This window comes from Larus michahellis, chromosome 3, assembly GCF_964199755.1.
Source record: "Larus michahellis chromosome 3, bLarMic1.1, whole genome shotgun sequence".
Taxonomy (NCBI): Eukaryota; Metazoa; Chordata; class Aves; order Charadriiformes; family Laridae; genus Larus; species Larus michahellis.
In genome coordinates, this window is record NC_133898.1 from 123,443,164 (window position 1) to 123,461,947 (window position 18,784).

General features: G+C 44.7%; 1 protein-coding gene across 9 annotated transcripts in view; it reads left to right on the forward strand.

Moving 5' to 3' along the window:
* Positions 1 to 18,784, forward strand: part of KLHL29 (kelch like family member 29) — a 403,126-nt gene that overhangs the window by 340,969 nt on the left and 43,373 nt on the right. For all 9 annotated transcript variants that reach the window (XM_074581951.1, XM_074581954.1, XM_074581955.1 and 6 more), the window contains 2 exons: positions 4,523 to 4,722; positions 11,261 to 11,520. In XM_074581951.1, coding sequence (XP_074438052.1) covers positions 4,523 to 4,722; positions 11,261 to 11,520 — 460 coding nt within the window. The remainder of the gene's footprint in view (positions 1 to 4,522; positions 4,723 to 11,260; positions 11,521 to 18,784) is intronic.

Consider the following 18,784-nt stretch of genomic DNA (forward strand, 5'->3'; position numbering starts at 1 on the left):
TTGCATCGCTATTAAGCATGAAAACACTAGCGCTGATTCTTGTCTGTGTGTATTACACATATGGAAATTATTTTCAAGGACAAATGAATACTAAAAATGTAACATTCTCTACTTTTTCTTTTGTCAGATCCACTCCTAATCTTGCAAATGAGGTTTTAGGGTTGTTTTTCCTGCTAGCAGTATTTAAATGCTTTGGTTCTTTTCTATACATTACTTAACAGAAAGGGACACCAATTTTGATTTCTTATTTGAGAGTGTAGTCGAGCCGTCTTTTGCTTTAGAAGATTCCCCGTGCCTTTGTCTTCTCTAGTTTAAGTAATTAAGTTGAAGGATAAGTAGCCAGAATATGTTCAAAGGCCTTGGCTTTATTTTGTTAGACCTAATTATTCCAGAAAACACAAAATATTTTTCAGTAGCTCCCCCTTACCCATTCAGAGTGTACCTGTGCTTGCTGCTTATCTGCAGGTTCAGTTCTGCTCGCGCGTTGCTCAGGTCTGTCACCTTCCAGGAGAAATACAGGATTTGTAAATCTGAAAGAATTCCCCAGCAGCTACCGTAAAATTAAGCTGTTAAAGAGCTCTTGGAGCTTGTTTAAATGTAGACCTAAACAAACCTCTTTGCTGTTTAGCTCAAGATAAATCTTTTAAAAGTCCTATTCTAAATCACTTCTTAATTTTAATGAGTTTATATATCAGCCTTTGCCAGATTTTTACTGCAGCTATTCTCCAAGATTACAGCCATGATAGAGTAAGGACTAAAATTGTTTATTATATATTATTCTTCAGAAGCAAAACTTTTTTCCCCCAGAGGCTGTTGGGAGAGCTATTGATTTCCTGCCACAATGTGAAATGTGTGACCTTTATAATATGAGCAATGATTACAGGGCCAATAAAATGACATCATTCTGTTTAAACTTCAGAGTTCGCAGGGCAAATAGCAGAATGTGCCACCTGTAATGATGGCCGCGGACGATAGGCGTACATTGCCTGGCTTCAAGTGAGACTGAAACACGAAGCGGGCAGGCTCTTCATCCCCAAAACATGCCCCGTGTCTGTGCCAGGCGTCGGGGAACAGGAGGGAATATACCGGGTAGAGCCACGTCTTTTCACAGTTCAGACAGCAAGAAGTCAGTGCTTTTCTGAGAGCAGACTTTATAAATGTTTGCATCTACCAATGCCACTGACAAAACTCCCCCTGATGTGATACAGGATGAGCTATTTGGGGCACAGCTGTTTACATTCCTACAGATTTTCCCCAGTCCACTGCGTATGCATTTAAGGACTAAATTCTAGTCTTGTAATACAGCTTTAGCCACTTCATTGCAGTTGCTCTCGAGTAGCTGAGAGAAGGCTCCGTCCCAAATATATGAAGCATAACCACACGGAGCATACTGATACTCTAATACACGTGAAAACAAGGAATGCAGAAAGCTTTAGTCAGGTTTGGAGGGGGATGCCGCAACCTGATTCACTGAAATAATTCTGGAGAAGAAATGTATGGAATCCCTGCCTTTCTTTCTTCAGTCACATCCCTCTGTTTCCCTACAGTTTTCTTCCAGTCCTTCAAAGGCTCATTTTTGACCCATTAAGACCCGCTTCAACCAATTCCCCATCCATTTTCCAGCCCTTAGCAAGCGGGATCCCCAGCGTGGAAATCAGGGTAGCCGTGATGTCCCTTTCCAGGCTGAACCAAGCCTGCGCTCGGTATTTAGTCCAGCTAAACGTGGAGCTGAAGTGCTCCCTGCGTAGAAAGCTCAAGCAAAGCAGCACAACACATTCAAGGCATCACAGAGGAAGGAACAGGGATGATTTTCTTTCCCATTTCTGGCTCATTGTGTAATATCAATAATCTCTGTAGCTTTGTATTATATTTGCCGTAAGCGGCTCTGGTGATTGATCAAACACCTTAGCTTTTCTTTGGCGTTTAATCAATTGCAGCAGCAGTTTATTGCTTGGCGTATTACAAAGTAAAAGAGATTATTACTTAATTATTCTGAAAAATAGCAGCTTGCAGTTGTTGCTAACATGGGTATGTGTCTACGCTGACATTGGTGTCACATCATCCTTTCCTTTGTGCCTCCTGGTCTCTGCACTGCGATTCCCGATGGGTGACACGCAGTCATTCCCGCAGCCGTCGCCAGCACAGTGCAATTAGTGCCATTAAATAAATAATTGCTTACGGCGAGGCTTCCCACAGTGCAAAGAGCCTGATTCTGTGGCTTGCTGGGTACCTCCAAATCTCACTTAAATTTTAGACAATGTCGTTGTTAAGCAGCCCACGTGGATGTGAACTCGCTGTCAGGTACAAGCCGCTTCTGGAAACAATTTAGACAGAATTACATCAGTAACAGGAGGCATTTTGACAGCCCAGGGTGCAGCATCGGATGTGTGCACCACCGGAGATAAATCAGATGTGGGGAACGTTATTGGTATGTGAGTGTGAGAAGGAAAAAAGAATTACATTTTGCGACATCCTCTAGAAGACCTAGAAAGTGGCAACTCCTCTGTTTCGACACCTGAGGTTTTCTGCCCTGAGCGCAAAATTGAATCCGTGTGCAAGAGTTCAGAAAGGATATTGCGGAGTGATAAAGCATAAGGATTCGGGGTAGCGTACACATTTGTGCATGTAGGGGTACCCCAGGTATCGTCATCAATATGTATTCTAAACCTTCTGCTTGTGGAAGAGGATCTAACCCACCTGTGTTCCCATGCAAAGGGCTAGTCCGACATTTAGAACCAAAAAACGGGGTTTAGTTCCTTTGCTTTGCCCCTGACTTTCTCTGTGATTGTAGACAAGGGTATTTGTATCCTTGTGCCTTCCTTTTGTGAATGGCTCACTACCTTAGAGAAGCATATGAAATTAAGGGCTGCTAGCTGCTCCTCCGTCGTGGTAATGGACACCATCGAAATGCTTCTAGTCGAAAAATGAAACCCCGTTAAAGCTTTGATACTGCAAAGGTTCGCGTAAATTAAAGCTGCGCCCTTGACTTAAACAGGGCTAGTCAATGGAAGACCAGTGACAAAGCATCCACTGCAAATTTTAAGCATTTTCCCAAATGACTTTAGGGGTTACGGGGGTGGGTGAGGTGGGGTGTCATGAGGGAAGAAAGCTGAACGTCGTATGTTGTTTACTTTTCCTCCGTTATGGCAGTAGAGGTCCGACCACCACCTTTCTAGGCAGCTTTGTGAATCCAAGAGGTTGGTAGTGCTCTTGCTCATGCTTAAAGCTGCCATTGCCTGTGACTAGTGATGCTTTGGCCAGTCCGTATAAGTCACGCAGCATCGTGTGCCGGTTTTGTGTCAATCGTGCAATGGCTTTTGCAAGTACTCCAGCAGAATTGGAGCAAGCAGACGTTGACTGTCCAGTGACTAGAAGTTCATGTTTCTTTGAGAAGGTGCTGGATGGTCCTAACCATTGAAAGAGTTTATTTTCTTACTCCAACAGATTTCCCCTCCCCTCCTTGATGTTACCAAATTTATCATCACTTTTGTCTTTCAGGTGTAACCTGTCTTTAGTGTTGCAGACACATCAGCCAACCATGCATTAAGAACTGGGCCCTTACTTTGATTCAGTATAATTTTCTTTTTGTCCAATAATTTCACGAGCACTAATCCACACTTCAAATGCAGGAGATATTTTGATCCCCAAATTGTTCAGCACTTCATGCAGGAAAAACCATAGGCCACAGTCATGAAACTCCTAGAGGATGGCTGCTGGCTTCCTGTGGCAGAGCTGGTTGTTGTTTTCCCCCCTCTCCCTTCTTTGCTCTAACCATTTTGTCTGTCTATCTTGTCTTGTATTCAGTTTTCAAAGCAATTGCCATGAAGGGCTTCCTTTTTTTAGTGCCTAAAAGGGAACAATAGATTTTTAGAATAAGCACATATATATTTTTTTGGTATGACCGTCTCTATATGCATATCATATCTATCATATCTATACTTTAATATAACATATTGAGAAGTTCAAACGAAACAGAAATTAGTAATTATTATTGTTATTTTTTATGAAAAGGTCTTTAAATATATCCTTAAATGCACATGACATTTAAAATTATTCCAGTGCTGTATTCCTGAAAAAGCAGATGACCTTTTCTCTTGAAATTGGAGAGTGTTTTTTCCTTAACAGTTACATTATGCACAGAAGATGAGATGTTAACCAAGATGTTAAAATGTATTGTTTCCCTTTCAAAGCTAATCCTGTTCCTCATTTTCATTAATGTTGGCTCATTCATTTTTCTTTCTTTCCTTTCCTTTCCTTTTCTTTTGCAACTGTTTTTGCATGAAAATGCAGAGTAGCAATAAACAGATGTTTTGTAAGACGTGCTTTAAGACTCTTCTCTTTCAGATCCAGTTAAAGTTTTTAAGTTCAGTTATTTTAAAATTCATATTCTTCAGTTCCGTAAACAAAAATAATGGAGAAATATAATGAGGTGCAAAGCGATTTTCTAGCCCTCACTAATCAATAAATGCCAACAAAATGGGGATGGTGTAATGTCCGTAATTTAATTGTCTGCTGTTACCAGGTCACCACGAGACAGTAGCAGAAGCGGGGAGAAGCTGGAATTGGCCATGTCCAACCTCACTGCGGATGTCCTGGAATTACTCCTGGAGTTTGTTTATACAGGTTCTTTGATCATAGATTCAGCCAATGCAAAAACCCTACTGGAAGCTGCCAGCAAGTTCCAGTTTCATACTTTCTGTAAAGTCTGCGTTTCGTTTCTAGGTAAGAACCACTCCATCTAGTGATGTTTTAAGATCTCGTTTTAAGGTTTGTAAGCTTTCCTTCTAATAACTTTTAAAAGATAATTGTGAAACCCAAGATTAAATGTAATGAAATGAAAAAACAATACTTAGTTGGGTTGTAATTTGAATTTAAAATGCTGGCATGGTAGCCAGGGGAAAACGTTCTAGAGACACGTAGCCTGTTGTTTGAGTGGAAACTGTGTTCACATCTTGGCTAGACTTTTTTCCTAAATCTTGGTTCATACGTGGTATCGTGATGACATTTTGTTTCCCAGAGGTTGATCACTGCACAGCTACCAGGCTGTAACGCAGAGATTGCTTATAACCGTGACAGCAGATGTTGGGTGCTACATCAGGCCAGCTTGGTCAAGCACTGAAAGAGTTGGAGGTGTACTGTCACAGAGGAGTGAGGATCCGCAATTTTCTTGCATCCGTGAGAAAACCTTTCACGTGTCCAGTGCTCTTGTAAACAAGATCTGGTTGAACTACTCCAAGATGAATGTTCACGGTGTTTGTTCTTTCATACGGAGTTATGGCCTGATGGATATGTGTCATCACAAATGGTGGATGGGAATGAAAGGTTGCTGGGCCCTCCCTTGGTAACTGGTGTGCCCTGCATGCACGGGGAGCGTTTGTCCCAGCAAGAGTGTTCAGATCAACATCATCACCGGTGCCTCAGTCCATCCTCTCATGGCCATGAATAAGAAGCCCATTCTTCTTGTCCAGAGCACCATGTCAGCCTGCTCCTTGCATTTTCTATATATTTTCCAATATAGACTATTTCAAAACAGTCCAAGGTGACCAGCTCAGTTAACTAAGCGTTACTGGTCTGAACTGTAACCATTCAGTCCCATTTCTGTCATGGCAGAAGAAGAGCCAGAACTGGAGCTCAAATGAAATACATGTTGGTTCAAATTCCTGTCTGTATCACATGCCACTCCTTCACTAACATGGCTATAGTATCACTTAATGAGACAGTAATAATTTACAAATTACTAACACAAACTTATTAATACAAAAAGTGCGAGCTTGATCTTACATGATTTACTTCCCATGTCCAAGTTCCAAATGTCTTTTTTGGACATCTGGTTTGTGTTCAGGCTCCCTCAGCTTGGTATGGAAGATGTCGTTCTCTCTGGACATTTGGGGTCTCTCTAGACCCCAAATATATCTTCAACCCCGGTGAATTATAGGTTCTTCTTGTGCAGTTCTCATTTAAAATTGAGCCCTAGAATTGCAGAGTGTGGAAGATGAGAGTTTAGAAAATGTTGCACTCATTAAAAAAAAAAAAAACAACCAAACTCAGGCGAGTCCAGTTTACTGCTGTGTTAATTTTCGCTGCTAAGGTGACCTGCTGGCAAGGTGAGTGGTGTGACTAGGCTGGTACAATAAAGGCATCAGTAAAGAGTCTGTGCTATTTTATTCTTCTCTTCTCTCCAGCTTTTTGTACATCCCTTGTTTAAAAGTCTGTTCTCAAGTAAGTGGTTAATGGGGAAAAGAAATCTCTGCTTTGCAATCCCACTGTGTTGGCTGTGCAACTTGAGTGAGGGCTCTGGCTCTGGCATTGCTTTCCCCCAGCTTCCCTTCATCACCTTTTAAAATTATTAGATCTTACGGCCTTTCCAGGAACAGATATGTTTAAGTTGCGCTATCTCCGAAGATTCAGCCACAAAACCAAAATATATTTATTTCACTAAATCAATGTGAGATTTCTCATTCCCGATAGTTAATACTTGAATTCAGTGAACCGTGTTATGGTATGAAATAGTAGGGTTGGTTATAAGTTCAGTGATATATGGGGAGTCACTGGAATTTTGTATTCTCATTTGGAGAATTCATGGAGTGTAATTGCTTATTTTTATTTATAGCTGCGACTGGGTTGCTCTACAGAGATAGTAGAGCATTTGCCATCTAAAAAGTTTAGAGAAAGGCATTTTTTCTTCTCTGTGGCTGTGTTTTTTCTTTTCATCCCAGCCACCTCTGCTCCCCACAAAGCAAAAATATGTTAAAAATCAGGGGTTTTTCCGGGTTTCTGGAGGATTCACCAGTATGAGCAGTGATTCTTTCCCATCAGTGGCCACATCTAAATAGTGAGAAAAGGGAAGGGAAGTCCAAAGAGGTCCAAAGTAAAAGGTCTGTTCAGCATAGCGCAGCCATCTCAGAGGAAACTCATGGCTTTTTCAGCCGTGAAGCTCCAGCAGGGTTCTAACTGGTGGATGTCCAGGCAGCTCTTGTGTCTCTGTCCTGGGCCTCTCAGCAGCGTTGGCCAAAGGCACCCCAAATCTACTTGCACTTTCTGGTGCAAGCGTGCTGCAAACCAGTCAGGAAAATGGTTTCATTTCAACGGGAGTTTTCTTACCCAGCTTCACCAGGCTAATTATAGCCACGTTCTCCCTCCCCCGCATGCTGTCTCCTCTGCTTTTGTCTAGACCATGAGAAATGACAACAGTTTTGTGCCGACTGATGCAACGATGCTGACAAGTTCGTGCAGGCACCATATGATAACTGGGCAAATGTTTGCAAACCAGTCAGGACATCACAGGTATTTCCTCCATCCCTATGGCTGAAGACTTGAGGTTTTTTTTCTTTTTTTTCATATTTGTTTTATGCTGTCATCACACTCATGGCTCAAATTGGATTTCGCGAGATTCGTCAGTATCACGGTTTGGGGCCGTGATGCAGGGACCCCCATCACAGGAGTGAACAAATTCTGAGCTTGTACTTCAGGCTGCTGCTGAAAAAATAAAAGTATTCTTCCTTAACTCTAAAGAAGTTGGTGGAACCTGTTAGATCCGTGGAGCCAAATAGGAAAGAGCAGGAGCTCTGAATTTTCTTAGTCTCCTGGGCAAAGGGCACAAAGACAAAGTTTGCAAAGAGGATGAGGGGGGCGCTAAGAGAAAAACTGAGCAATGGACCAGTGGTGAGCCCTGCGTGAACAGGCGTAGGCACCTGTGGGAGGAAGCCCTTATGGTCCTTAGGAATTCGAGAGAAAGTACTATGGTTAATTTTGTGTTCATCCAAGGGAGAGAATATCGAGCCAGCTGGAGAACCACGCTGCCCAGCACTGGGGAAACTGCAGCATCAACCATATCTGGAGATGGGAGAAATGGGCACACTCGCAGGGAAAATGAAACCTTTTGGACAATTAATGCCTCTGGAAGTCTTCTACCTATCGCTTACCTTCACAGGATTTTCACACTAGTAGGAATACCTGAGGAATAAGATCCCCATCAGAATGTACACAGAATATGATGAGGAAATGCACGTTTTACGCTAATTTCAGTGATAACCAAGTCATCATCTGGAAAGCATCCCTAAGTGAAAATACTGTACTTAATGCACACAGAGGGGGCTTGTATCAACCACTGAGCTTCCATCATGCTGTTACCACAATCTCACTGCGTAATTCTTCTTACATACCACCTATCTCTGACTTTATCTCAAGTCGTCCCACTCCCAGAAGCGCAGTCTGCCTGGCCTGATTATCTCATGGTGACTCTGCACAGGATCCCACTCCAAAATCACGCCTAGCGCAAGTGGAGAATACCGGCTGCTGATCCGCAATATTGTGACATACATAGGAAGAAATTTGCTAGCCAGCACTGTCTCAAATTAGTGAGAACCCGCTCAGTTACATCTGATATCCTTGAAGTCCACTCGTGAGTCTGTTACGAACGGTCCTTGAGCGTTGGGAATAGCTTAGTGGTCAGCAGTCATGTTCTGAATGGACTCAAGGTGAAACTGCATAAAAATACGTTGTTACACATTTGTGTAACAATTTGTGTTTCAGTGTTGTAAACATGTCACTATTGTGTCTGTCACTGTTGTAAACATGTCAGCATCCAAAGGAAAATGACTCAGGAGCAGGTGGAGCAGAACTGGTCCTTAGCGGTCTTTGTCGTGTCGGCATCCAGAAGGGCTCCTGGATTGCAGTCACTTGGGATGCGCTATTTTATATAGCAGAAGTCTGTGTCTAAGTAGTCGCGTGGGCTACCTTTATAGTCAGTGAAGAGTAACAGGCACGGGTCTGCTCATCCTGCCAAAACATTACCAGATTAGCCCAGTATATTACCAGATTGCTTCTTGGAATTGCTCGTTTATGAGCGTACAGGGATACTAATATGATTGCACGGTTGCACCATAGACAGCTGGAGTCAAGAGAGATCAATATTGCCCCCAAACTTTCAGTTGGAGGTGAAAAATTGAGTATTTTTTCTGTTCACCGGGTAGAGATTTTCCGTACCTCTTACAGCTGTTGCCCCAGCCTCTGTCTTGCTCACCTGCAGTGAATCCCTCTAGTTCACATCCCGGCCTTCATCTTCAAAAGACGTCACTGTGCCCACCTTGCTGTGGTGCTCATCACAGCAAAAGTGACAAAGTTGCAAAAAAGCGTGTCACCGGCCTCCTGAACATACCCCAGTCTGCATCTCCCCAGGACCCCTATAAACGGCTTCGCGATACTTGCCGAGTCAGACGGGGATAACGACATTTGGGTCTGCCAGCGAGCAGTTTCTGGGAAGAGGAAGGAGTGAAGCTCAGAGGGACAAGGTGGAACTGCTCGGACACCAGTGTGGCAGGCTGCCTCAGTCGCCCAGCATTGTTAGAGGCTGAAAAACCTGTCCAGATCAGAAGAAACCAGTCGTGACCAGTGCTTTTTCTGCCCCACGCCACAGGCTCAGCTGGGGCTGGTGTGGGAATCTCTCCTGATAGAGCCAGGCTGAGTCCCTGGAACATGAAGACATTCTTGCAAGGCTTTTCATCATGTGCTCGTAAACAGCTGCTTAATGAGTCAAACTTGATTGTTACCTTTATTATAAACCCTGTGAGGATAAGGTGGGGCAGTGTCCAATTTGTCTTTGACTTGAGAGTTTGCCAAGCCATGGTGAGAGTTTGGGGCTCTGGTAGATGATTATTTTACCCCCAGCCGTCTGCATACATGAAACTGTGCCAACAGCCAGAACCGAGAAGAGCATTTCGGTTCTTTTCTTTTTGGAAAAGAAGAAATTTTGGGAGCATTGTGCTTCACAGCTATCACTTTGCAGCCTGTCTCTGGGCAGTCTTTGAGTGACAAAATCTACTGACAGCAAACAGTGCCGCTGCTCCAGTCTGCTTGAGGAAATGAGCTCCTTGGAGTCAGTACAATCAACTGATGCAAAATGAGATAACCTAGTTTTAAGATTGCCGGATCTGTAAAAGTAAATAAAAAGAGTTAAGGGGACAAAAAAAAAGAAGAAAAAAAAAAAAAAAACACAAGACACAAACCTCCTAATCTCATGCCAGGTTTAAAAAAAAAAAAAAAAAGTAGGTCATAATCTCATTTTAGTAAAAGCCATGTATAGATAGCATGCAGGTTTCAAATCTGATGAAGGCAGGACCTGGGTGTAGGGAAAAATCCCCAAGCATTTCCAGCCGAAGCAGTCTGATGGGAGTTCTGTTGGAAGAGATGTGGGGCTGTCACACGTTCCTCTCCAGCGCCCTGAAATAGTGCACTAGGATACGACACTGCCCGAAGGTGATGCACTTCTTCCCTGGCAGCACAGAAGCCTGCCACTGGTACCGGTGCTTTTGTGATCTATTGCGGTCTGTCTCTCTCTTATTTATTTTTTTTTTCTTGGTCCTGTATCTTCAAAGAATATATTCTGCCTATTAGTAGTGGCTTGGTTAACAAAAGCTGAGAAGAATCTGAGAGTTCCTCTTATAAATGTCTGAAATTGGTGGGTTTTTCTTCAGAATAGCTGAAAAGGGAAAAAGTACAGTCAAGCGTATGGTGTAGCACACTTTTAACGCAGAGCTACACACTGTGCCATTACTTCTGTTAGCCGGCTAGGAGATAATGCTGTCTCCTCTGTGCATGATTTTCTTTGAAACCCACTACACAACATTTAACAGAAGGCGTTAGTATAATCTGTGTTTTGCATAAGGGATGTCATCACATTCAGCAGCAACAAAGTTCCTTTGAAAAAAAAAAAAAAAAGAGGGAGGAGGATTTTTTCTTTTCTTTATTTTTTTTTTATTATTTGAAGTAGCTTAGTAGCTGAACAGGGCAAAAATTATCATAAAGCGGCTGCAGCATCCTCAGAAATGTCCTTAGTGCTGTTTGCATTCATTCTTAAGTGTCTGCACTGGTGTTTACATCTTTGCTGTTTCTTAAAGCAACGTTGGAGGCGGTAGAAATAGCAGCAGTCTCTTGGCTGGGTTCCCGTCCCTCGGGAAGCCCCAGATACTGCTGTGTCAGGAGGTTTCCCCGGTGCCTTGCGAAGGCTTACACGAAAAGCCAACTCAGAAAGTGCATTTCTCTCCCTGTCCCCAGCTCAGTTGTTAGACGGACTATGATTTTGTACTTCAAGCCCCAATCCTAAAGTAACCCGGGGTGCTGCTCCTAATTAAGCCCCTGGAATTAATTGGGCTTTGTCCATGGCGCTTACTTTTTTCATGATCTCGGTAAAAATGGGAATCTTGCTTTTAATAATTCTCACGTCCTTTTTTTTTTTTTTTTTTTTTTTTTTGGCTCCTTTTAGAAAAACAGCTGACTGCTAGCAACTGCTTAGGAATATTAGCCATGGCTGAAGCCATGCAGTGCACTGAACTATACAACATGGCCAAAGCGTATGCCTTGCAGATTTTCCCAGAGGTGGCAAACCAAGAAGAGATCCTTAATATCTCAAAAGACGACTTCATTTCCTACATGTCCAACGACAGCCTGAACACCAAAGCGGAGGAGCTGGTGTATGAAACAGTGATAAAGTGGATTAAGAAGGACGCTGCGATCAGAGCTCAGGTAAAAATAATCTCAGCAGCCTCACTCTGCTCCCTTCCCATGAATGCCTCTTTTAAAATAGAAACCATCCCCGTGCAATTTTAAACATGAGGGTGCGTAGGAGATGGGATGGGCAGTTCCGATAAAAAAAGAGAAAGGGAGTGCACGCTATGCACAAAACCTGTGTAATTTCAAAATCTGAGCCCCATATCTGATCATTTAGAATCAAAATCTCGTTTGGCACAAAGCTTGGGCCTGGAGTTGTTGGCTGTGGGCTCGGTCAGAGATAAATCAGGCAGGATTAGATTTGTGTGAGATGCTGCTTTAAGAAGGCGATGCGTTTTAGTAACGGTGGGAAGTAAACATCTGTCAGAAAATCTGTATTTCTTTTGATGCCACATACTGAATGAGCATAACTTCAGTACATTAAAAAAAAAGATTCTGTATCTTTATTGGCTGCTTAGATAGCCCCCTGGGTATTTTATATTTATTAGAGTTAGCCTTTCCTCAGCCATCTGAGCTACGCTGTCTGCTCTTGACTTAAAAACCCGAGTGTATTACTTTGCCCAGCACTGTCTCCAGATAAAAGCTAGAAGCAACAACTGCTTGGAGGCTGATGGTTGTCCTTGGGGCCAGAAGACTTCCCTGGTGGTTTTTAAAAACCTGCCACTTGCCTTCAGTGCAGCTCTTGCAAGTCAGCTTTTGTGGCTAGTGAATTGTGGTGGTCGGAACCCCGAATCTCTCCATCTGGAGGCCAGTTCTCCCCGCAGCCCCCAAAAGGGGAAGGTTGTTTTCACCCTCTCCCTTCCTTTGGAGGCTGAAGTTTCTGGCCTGCCCTGGCCAGGCCAATTTCTTTTGATCCCCTGTCACAGTTATGGAGCAGACTGGGACGCAGGGAAACACTTTGCCACACATATTTGTGTCCCAAATAACGAAATCACACCAGGGTCAACCCGCCACAGTCGCTCAGGAGGGGGATGCTGTGCCGGGGACCTGCCGCTCTCTCTGACCACCTCCTGCACGTGCCGAGGATGCCCAATATTATTATTGCCTAAAACATTTATGCAATATCATTCATTTATTGAAACGGGCCCCTTTTTGGCTCTCACTGGCCTTGAAAAATGCTGTTTTACAGAGTATTTCACACCTTGCCTGAAGTTTGATGACAGCAGTCAGCTCTGTGCAGCTCTGAGCTCTGAACCTAATGCAACCTCGGGGATTGTTCCCGGGGCGCGGAGTGTGGGAGCCCCGCGGCAGGAGCCCGTTTGCCTGGTGCAAACAGAAGGTGTCGCTCACCAGCCGGTCCGGGTTACATTTTCAAACTTGCTGGTTTAAATATTTCCTTCTGTGCCCTACTGTGGCGAAGTTATGAACTTATTATTTTTAAGTGGTGGTTTTTCTTGCCCCCCCGCCTCTCGCTGCCGCCACCACCACCACCACCTCCTCTTTCTTCCTCTCCTCTTGCGGCTGGTTTGGTTTTCTGGTTTGGTTTTTTTTTTTTATTCCAAGTTGCCTTCCCCTCTGCCCTGCTTCTGCAGCGCCTTTGTAGTTTACGATGGCAGTTTTATTTGCTTCTCCAAATTTCTCTGCGGTGCTTTGGTTTCAGGCATTACTTTACATGGGATTTTAATTTTTAATTCGTATTTATCCAGAGATGAGGGTCTTGAATAAATTAATATGAAAGATACCGAGCAAATAACTATTTTCATGCCCAATCCTACCACTAAACTGGTGTCTTTGGATTGTAGCTCTCACTTTTTTGTACTCTGTGCACTGCTTGATCTATTATAAAGCTCTTAGTTAAATAGGTACTTATTTTCTAAAAGTAGGAACTCATACTTACCATGAAAAGTACTGTCTTTACAATAATGACTTCTGCATTTTCAGAGCCCACGGAGCAAATAGCTCTGGTGGTAGATTGAAAAGAAGATAGACCTAAATCATCTTATTTCTGATAAAGATGATGGGTGAAAATTTGTGCTTGGTGTATGGCAAGGCCCACCGTGCTGGGAAGTGCCCGGGCTCCCATGAGATGCACAGGCTGCTCAGAGCTTTGCGGGACTGGGCGACCACGGCAATGCCAAATGTGGGATGGACCTTCTTGCAGGAGCTGTGCATGGGTATTTGGACGGTTTGGTGAGGTGGCATCACTCAGTTCTCTTTAGACTCTTTGGGGTGGGGAACCAGCGTGTGGGGGACATCAGTGCAGCAACAGGATCGTCTCTTCTGCACCCAGCTGGTGGGATCTGTTGGGAGAGGTTTTAGCCATGAATTGGAACAGCCCCAAGACATCACTCCTGCTCTACTGCACTCCTCAGGTGATCAGTCTGGTTTTATTTCTCTTTCCCAAAGGCGTTCCTGGCAGTTAAATCTTTGGGGTCCAGGGTTTCCAGGGCCTGCACTTTCTTCGTACCTCCCCCCTCCCCATCTTCCATTGCATGACACGGCAGGCTCTATCATCACATTTTTATTTTCAATAGCTCCAACAGCACATTTTTATTTTCAATAGCTCCAACAGCACGTGATTAAAATGCCTCTTTGGCAGCTTCTTTCAAGCACTGATTCTCCCAAATTGGTGATCCTCCCAGAGGTGGATGTCTGGCACAAACAGGGAAAGGTCTGTGCTCTTCGTCTCACCTGCGCGTCCATCTTCCCTGGGCAAGCCTGGCAGGGGCTCGCTCACCAGAGACGTCCCCGCAGAGGAGCTGGGAGAAGGAGCCTTCTCTCTAAATCAGCACCCCCTGCCCCCAGGGCAACTACAGCCCTCCAAAACTCCTTGTGCTTTAATTGCTTCGTGTCACTCTGGAGTGCAAGCTTACACCTGGGGACAGTAAATCTCACCGCTTGTGTTCCCCATGCCGCAGCTCCTTGCACCGCACTCTTATGGCAACTTATCCATCGCTGCCTCCCCTCCTCTCTGGACCCCTTTCTGAGAGCCTCTGGGAAGGAGATTTTCAGCTGAGCCTCCTGTTCTCCTGCAAGGGCGTTAAATTTGCTATCTTCCTGCTCTTCTCTGCCTTTCTGAAAGCTCTTCTTCGGGTATCTAATTGTTTCTGCTCATGCTAATTCTTTCCCCACCATGCTGGAGGGCAGTGGCAGGGAAGGAACCAGGATTTACTTGTAAGGCAAGTTGAAAAGCTGTGCTCTGTCTGACTTTCCAAATTGTGCTCATACAAAGTCTTACAGCGCTTATAAAAGTGCTCTGGGGCATTACAAAAAACAGCATCCAATCCTTGTTGCAAAGAGGGAGTAACAGTGCTTTAAAGTTTACTGATCCATCTACGTAAGACAGAAAGGCAGTTCAGATAATGACATGTGTGTTGAGCTAGGATTTGGTAAATAACTGTATCCAGTGCATTGGAGCAGCGTGCCGGCTCATATGGTGATGTTTATGGAGCTATTTTAGTGCTGCTGGTAGCGCAGTTGCGTAAAATCGGTCTCACCAAAAGAAGCAACCTGTGACGTGAAGTCTGGACTCAGTAGGTAATTTCCTGTACCAGCGGATGCAGAGCGCTCGTTGTGGGAGCTCTCTTGATTGCTTGTCACCGAGTGGAAAGCCTGCAGCCGACTGACACATCTGGAAAAGCTGTAATCACTGTTTTTTCTATTTATTTCTCTTCCTGACTGAGGGACAAGACTGTAGGGTTTATCCTAATGGTTATCCCATTGATAAGCTTATTACAACTCCGGCAAACTCATGCAAAAAATATATTGCATGATGGAGGCTTTACTGTCTGGAAACCAGGATGGTCTGGTTTCCATCCCAACAAGCAAAGATTTCTGCCGGGCCCTAAGCAGTCTTCACCTGAGCTCATCCCCCAGCTCTCTGCATGGCCTTGAGCAGGTTGTTACACCTTTCTGTGCCCATTTCATAGAATCATAGAATCATAGGGTTGGAAGGGACCTCTGGAGATCATCTAGTCCAACCCCCTGCCAGAGCAGGGTCACCCAGAGCAGGTCACACAGGAACGCATCCAGGCGGGTTTGGAATGACTCCAGAGACAGAGACTCCACCACCTCTCTGGGCAGCCTGTGCCAGGGCTCTGCCACCCTCAGAGTAAAGAAGTTTCTCCTCATGTTTAGGTGGAACCTCCTATGCTCAAGTTTGTGCCCATTACCTCTTGTCCTGTCCCTGGGCACCACTGAAAAGAGCCTGGCCCCATCCTCCTGACACCCACCCTTTAAGTATTGATAAGTGTTGATAAGATCCCCCCTCAGTTGTCTTTTTTCCAGCCTGAAGAGACCCAAATCCCGCAGTCTTTCTTCATAAGAGAGGTGTTCCAGTCCCCTCATCATCTTGGTGGCCCTTTGCTGTACCCTCTCCAGCAGTTCCCTGTCCCTCTTGAACTGGGGAGCCCAGAACTGGACACAGCACTCCAGGTGCGGCCTCACCACGGCAGAGTAGAGGGGGAGGATGACCTCCCTCGACCTGCTGGCCACACTCTTCTTGATGCACCCCAGGATGCCATTGGCCTTCTTGGCCACAAGGGCACATTGCTGGCTCATGGTCATCCTGTTGTCCCCCAGGACTCCCAGGTCTCTTTCAGCTGAGCTGCTCTCCAGCAGGTCAGCCCCCAACCTGTCCTGGTGCAGGGGGTTATTCCTCCCCAGGTGCAGCACGATATTTCTTATGCTATTAGCTGGAGGGAAGTGATGCCTCCCACGTGGGCTGTTGGGAGGATCTGGTGGATAACGAGCCACGTTTTCCGCTGGTACTAACGACTGCTGGAGCTGCACAGAGCTGCCGTCATGCCCAGCATCAGTGCAGAATGGGGAAGGTGGTAAGCTGCCGGATGTGCAGCAATTTGCTGCCTGCCCAGAGCACGGACATTCCAAAGCTCGCTGGAAACTTTCCCACTTTCTGCGCCAAGTCCAAAGTTGTATCTGTTTTCGCTGACATAAAAAAACATAGCAACATGTTTATTAATAACAGAAAGCCTGGGAAAGCAAGACGTCCAGTTGCATGAAGCTTCCCTCTCGCCATGAGGAGGGACAAGAAGTGAGGAGAGGACAAACATTCCAACAAGTTGCCCGGAGTAGTGGTGGAAGAGAGGCAGGTACTGCAACGATGAGGGACAGGCGAGAAGCTCGGCTGAACGGCGGTCACCTTTTGTTGCACTCTGCAAGGATATAATCGTGTGCCCTTTTTTTAAACCCCGTTTAAAATCACAGTGTCCAGCAGCAAAATGGAATGTCTCCACCATAAAAGCCTTCTATTAACAAGCCTTCTATGAGATTGTGTCCTCAGAGGCAGATTTGTCTAAACAGCATCTTCATGGTGCCTGAGAACCAGAGATGCGTAGACAAATTGGAGGTAATTTAGAGAAGTGCAACACAAATGATTAAAAGACTGAAGGAACTGATGTGAGAAAAAAAAAAGATTAAAAGATATGAATATGCATGACTTGGCCTAATGACAGCTAAAGAGGGATAAACGTCTGCAAGTGTTTGAAGCCCTAAGGAGAGGAGTTGCCTGGAAGAATGCAAGGGGTGTAACAACAGTAAGGACCACTGGGATTATTTGAGACTTGGCAAATTAGTCTAAGCAAACACAAAGCCCACCTGAAAGCCCTGTGTCTATCAGTCAGGGTAAGGAAAGGTGATGGAGAGAAGGAGAGAGTATTTATGTAAAAAATGCTACAAATGCCCATGAGTTATATTTTGGCAGTGACAGAGAATGGCAGTTGGGCGGCAAGAGCCTACACAGGAGAAGGGGTTGGTAACCATGAGAAAGCAGATGGAAGATCCCTGGTCTGTGGTTAGGCTGTTGACACGGTAGCGTAATTTCTCAGGTACATTTTAAAGAGTCTCCAGAGTTACGCGGAAGAGCGGCTTGCTCCGAGAATATGACAGGGAACAAGCACAATTCCAACGCTGCTCTGTGGTGACAAGGGAGGTAATGATGCATTCAGAGGCTGATACCCAATACCAGCATGTACAAATTACTGAAGTTCATCATAATAGGGAATTAATTGATCCATCAATGTACTTAAGGGCATCAAGCTTCAGGAAAGGAGTGCTGGGATAAGTATGAAAAAGATGCTTCCAAGGGAGCCTAAGTGAATTAGGCACTAACACTCTGTTATGGTTCAATTAGGCTTCTCTGAAAAGCCCGGACAACCCTGATGCTTTGAGATCCATTTGTGGGAAAAGCAGGCAAAGTCAAAAAGAGGCCATAATGAAAGTGCAAGAAGCTCCAATTTCTCGGGAAGTGAAAAACGCACGGGATGAGCAGTAACCCCTGTGACTTCCCAGGGACGGGCTGCTCAGAGAGCCCAGATTTAAATGAGGCTTTTGCAGACACGCTCAGAGCCTGTACAGGCTTCGAGAGGGAGAGGAAAAGGCAGCAGCAGGAACAGAATCAGCGCAGGAACATGCCCTTAGCTGTGTATTGGAGAAAGAAACTGCATTAAATAAAAAAAAAAAAAAGAGGATGCAGGTGACGTTAGCAGTTCCTTAAACTCCCCCTGTACTAAACTTCTAAGTTTTTTTAAAGGGATGCCCTTGACTGAAAATCCGCTGAATTGTTTCTCAGAAGTTTAAATTGGTTTGCGGAGCTCCCTTGTCTCCCAGTCCTCTCAGTCTCTTAATTTGAGGCTTTTCCAATATATTTCCTATTTTTTGCAAAGTATTTCTCTGCTATGGCTGAAGCAGTGGCCTTACACAGACACGCGTCCACAAGCAGCTCCTCACGTGTGCTGACTTGCATCACCTTGTGCTGCAAGTGGCCCCGGCCCTCAGGATGGATCTCCAGGAAAAAAAAAAAAAAATGGTTTTACACTGTAGGCAAGAAGCGTTTTGGAGAATTACGACGCATGGATTCATGCCTCAGTGTGTCGTAGGGATGGATGGATCAGGAGTTTACTTGGTTTTGCGAAGCATCTTATAAGCTTCAGCCGTTTTGTTGTTGGCAGCGTGCTTTTGTGGTACATCTGTGTGCACACGGGTGGTTGAATAGGTGACTGCCCATAAACAAAAGAAACGCCACTCACCTCTGTAGTAATCTTTGGGGGAATTCAGGGGCTTTATTTGATAGAGTTTAATCAGCAAGATAGCGATTGTGCAGTAAGAGCGGAGTTTTTGTAAGCTTCAGTATCAGGTAAACTCCAGGTATGATGGAGCAATGATTTATCTTCCTGCATATTTAAAAAACTCTCATCGTATTACTGCTAGAAATACCTGCCCGTGTGCTGCTTTGCAAACAGTTCAGGGAAAAGGACAGCAGTTCGCTTTATGCGGCGCTGATGACATTACGCTGTTTAGTCGGCTGTGCTGCCATAAAGAT